At 45.9% G+C, this 2,266-nt stretch overlaps 1 protein-coding gene across 2 annotated transcripts in view; it reads left to right on the top strand.

The window, feature by feature from the left end:
- The first annotated feature begins 2,055 nt into the window (after positions 1 to 2,055).
- Positions 2,056 to 2,266, top strand: part of ACSL6 (acyl-CoA synthetase long-chain family member 6) — a 138,360-nt gene continuing 138,149 nt past the window's right edge. The window contains exon 1 of one of the 2 annotated variants that reach the window (XM_019506323.1): positions 2,056 to 2,229. In XM_019506323.1, coding sequence (XP_019361868.1) covers positions 2,157 to 2,229 — 73 coding nt within the window. In that variant the 5' untranslated portion in view covers positions 2,056 to 2,156. The remainder of the gene's footprint in view (positions 2,230 to 2,266) is intronic. The other variant, XM_019506320.1, reaches the window with a different exon arrangement.

The following is a 2,266-nucleotide window of genomic DNA, read 5'->3' as shown; positions in this document are numbered from 1 at the left end:
CTTGTCTTAATATGGAGTCCATAAAGATTGTACATTTCATTAAAGTCAGTCCTGTGGTGTACAGTTAATGTTGCAGCAAATTTTTCTATGTTGAAATTTGCCTACTTTTGAGTTTGCAAAATGCTCATAAAATTAGAGCAATATTATGAAATATGAAATATTTACAATGTAACTCATATGAAAATGAAGAGTGATCGTAAAGTTTTATGGCATTTGTTTTCTTTTACCAATTTCAAGAAATGTTAGTTCTGGTTCGTCAGAAGTCACAAGGGCAAACACAAGGTGCTGGTTCTGGTTCTGGTTCTTTTCTTTTGAAGCCTGCTCTAAACTTCTAAGCCAGTCACAAATATGCCGTGTGTGGCTGCAACAGGAAGCAGTCTGGGGCTGTGGAAGCCCAACATGACATCCTGCAGCAACAGGCTTTGGGGCAAGGTGGAAAAGAGGAGCTAGAACTTACCATATCATGGGGTGGGGGGTGTAGTCGTGACTTGTCCAGTCCAATGTTTGTAATTTTGTTTACACTTTGAGTTATAAAAAAGATGCATGTTATAGCCACTGCTGTCCTCTTTTTGTGTCCTGATCTCCTGATGGCTAAGATACTTCCAGTGGGCCGGAGTAATGAGATGGAGAACCTAGATGTGAAGTATGAAGTTTAGTTGATATTATCATCTGCAGCTATGACAAAACACTGTATTGTGAGTGCCTGCCTGCCACTGTGTATCCACACATCCCACCAGACCTGGGACAGGTAGTTGTTCATTAAATGTTATTGGGTGCTATTGAGGAGGAAATATTTTGGGATTATGGGCTAACAGAGAGCTAGGCCAAATAGTTGGCCAGGTTTGTCCGTGAGGATTTGGTGTATGGAGCAGTGGAAAGGTACCAAAGGCCAAATAAATAAGAGTATGTATGTTGACTCACAAAAAAGCAAGAAGCTTGGGGCAAGAGCCAGGAAGTCTATAGATGTTTTCCCAAGCTTTCTGAACCCAGACAGATCCCCAAGGCCCTCTGTGGAGAGAGTGAGCTTAGAGTGGGGGCCGTTGCCTTCATTGTATTTGCTGTTCCATAAATGATCTGTGTTCTCCTGTGCTTAAGTGAGACGATAGTTTCAGAACTCGTGTACAAAGCCTGAATGCACGCGGTTGCCCTTGTGCACTGCAGAGAAACAACAACAGAAAGGCTCACACCTTTGGGAATGGATGTGCTTAAGCTATTGGGAGGGGATGTGAGCAGTTTGTTCTAGTCACAGCCATCCATGCAGCTGCCTTCGTCCTAACCTCGAGTATAAGCAGGCAAAGCCATGATTTACACTGAGGTGGTTTATCCTGGTTTCTACTGATCACACCCTGTGACAGGTTTGCTGCTCTCTGGGTTTGTACTGATAAAGTGACTTCAGAGGCTGCGATTCCTCAGCTCTTACATTATCATGTTACCAGCTTCAACATTTTGGCCAGTGGAGAGACATCACATGTGATCTCACCCCTGGCTTATCCATAGCACAGTGAAGCTCTTTCTGCAAAGGTCTTTTCAGACCAACAGCTGAGAGAATAATTTTCTAAGGTGAGCAAATGGGGGAATAACTAAGAACCCAAAACAATAACCCCACCACAGACTGTGAAAATCAATGTTGTGCTCTGCTCTCTTGTGTCATCATTCACTATATATTTAGACATTAGCATTGCCAGAGGTGCTCAGCATTTATCACTTCTGCTCATTTGGTCAGTTGGAGGTGTTTCAGCCTCTCTGAAAAGCAGGCCTGGAGGGGCATTACAGTGCAAGACACCGCATATGGGTAATTTCTTTGCACACAGGTTAAGATAAAGTTTTCCCCTCGCTGTGTCTCTTCCTCCTCCCCCTCTTCCTTGCAGCCTATGCTACTGGATTCCCAAGGTGGGGGGAAGGCAGCCTCTTCACATCTGTGACCGGCATGTGAGCAGGATGCATCTCCTCCTTTAAGAAGAAGGAGCTACATGTCCCTGGGAAGGGGTGGGGGAACGGTTGCTAAAAATACCGTCCTATGCTGCGGACTAATTGACAAACGTGCCGTGCCTCGGAGCAAGCAGAATGGTCCATTCCCTGCTGCTGATGCTGCCTCAGTCACTGCAGTGAGTGTGCTGCAGTCCCTCCTCAGCCTGCACAGTCTCATCAGGCCGCCCATGCTGCAGCCGGATCCAGCAGGCATGCTCACCTTCTTCTTAGTGACTGGTGGCTCCATCTGGCTGTTCATGGGTAAGTGCTTTTTTAGCTCTCCCCCTCCCCTCCCCCC

This window comes from Gavialis gangeticus, unplaced genomic scaffold, assembly GCF_001723915.1.
Source record: "Gavialis gangeticus isolate Ggan-Ray unplaced genomic scaffold, GavGan_comp1, whole genome shotgun sequence".
NCBI classification, from domain to species: domain Eukaryota; kingdom Metazoa; phylum Chordata; order Crocodylia; family Gavialidae; genus Gavialis; species Gavialis gangeticus.
Note: the sequence above shows the minus strand (reverse complement) of the source record. Positions and strands in the feature narration are given on the sequence as shown.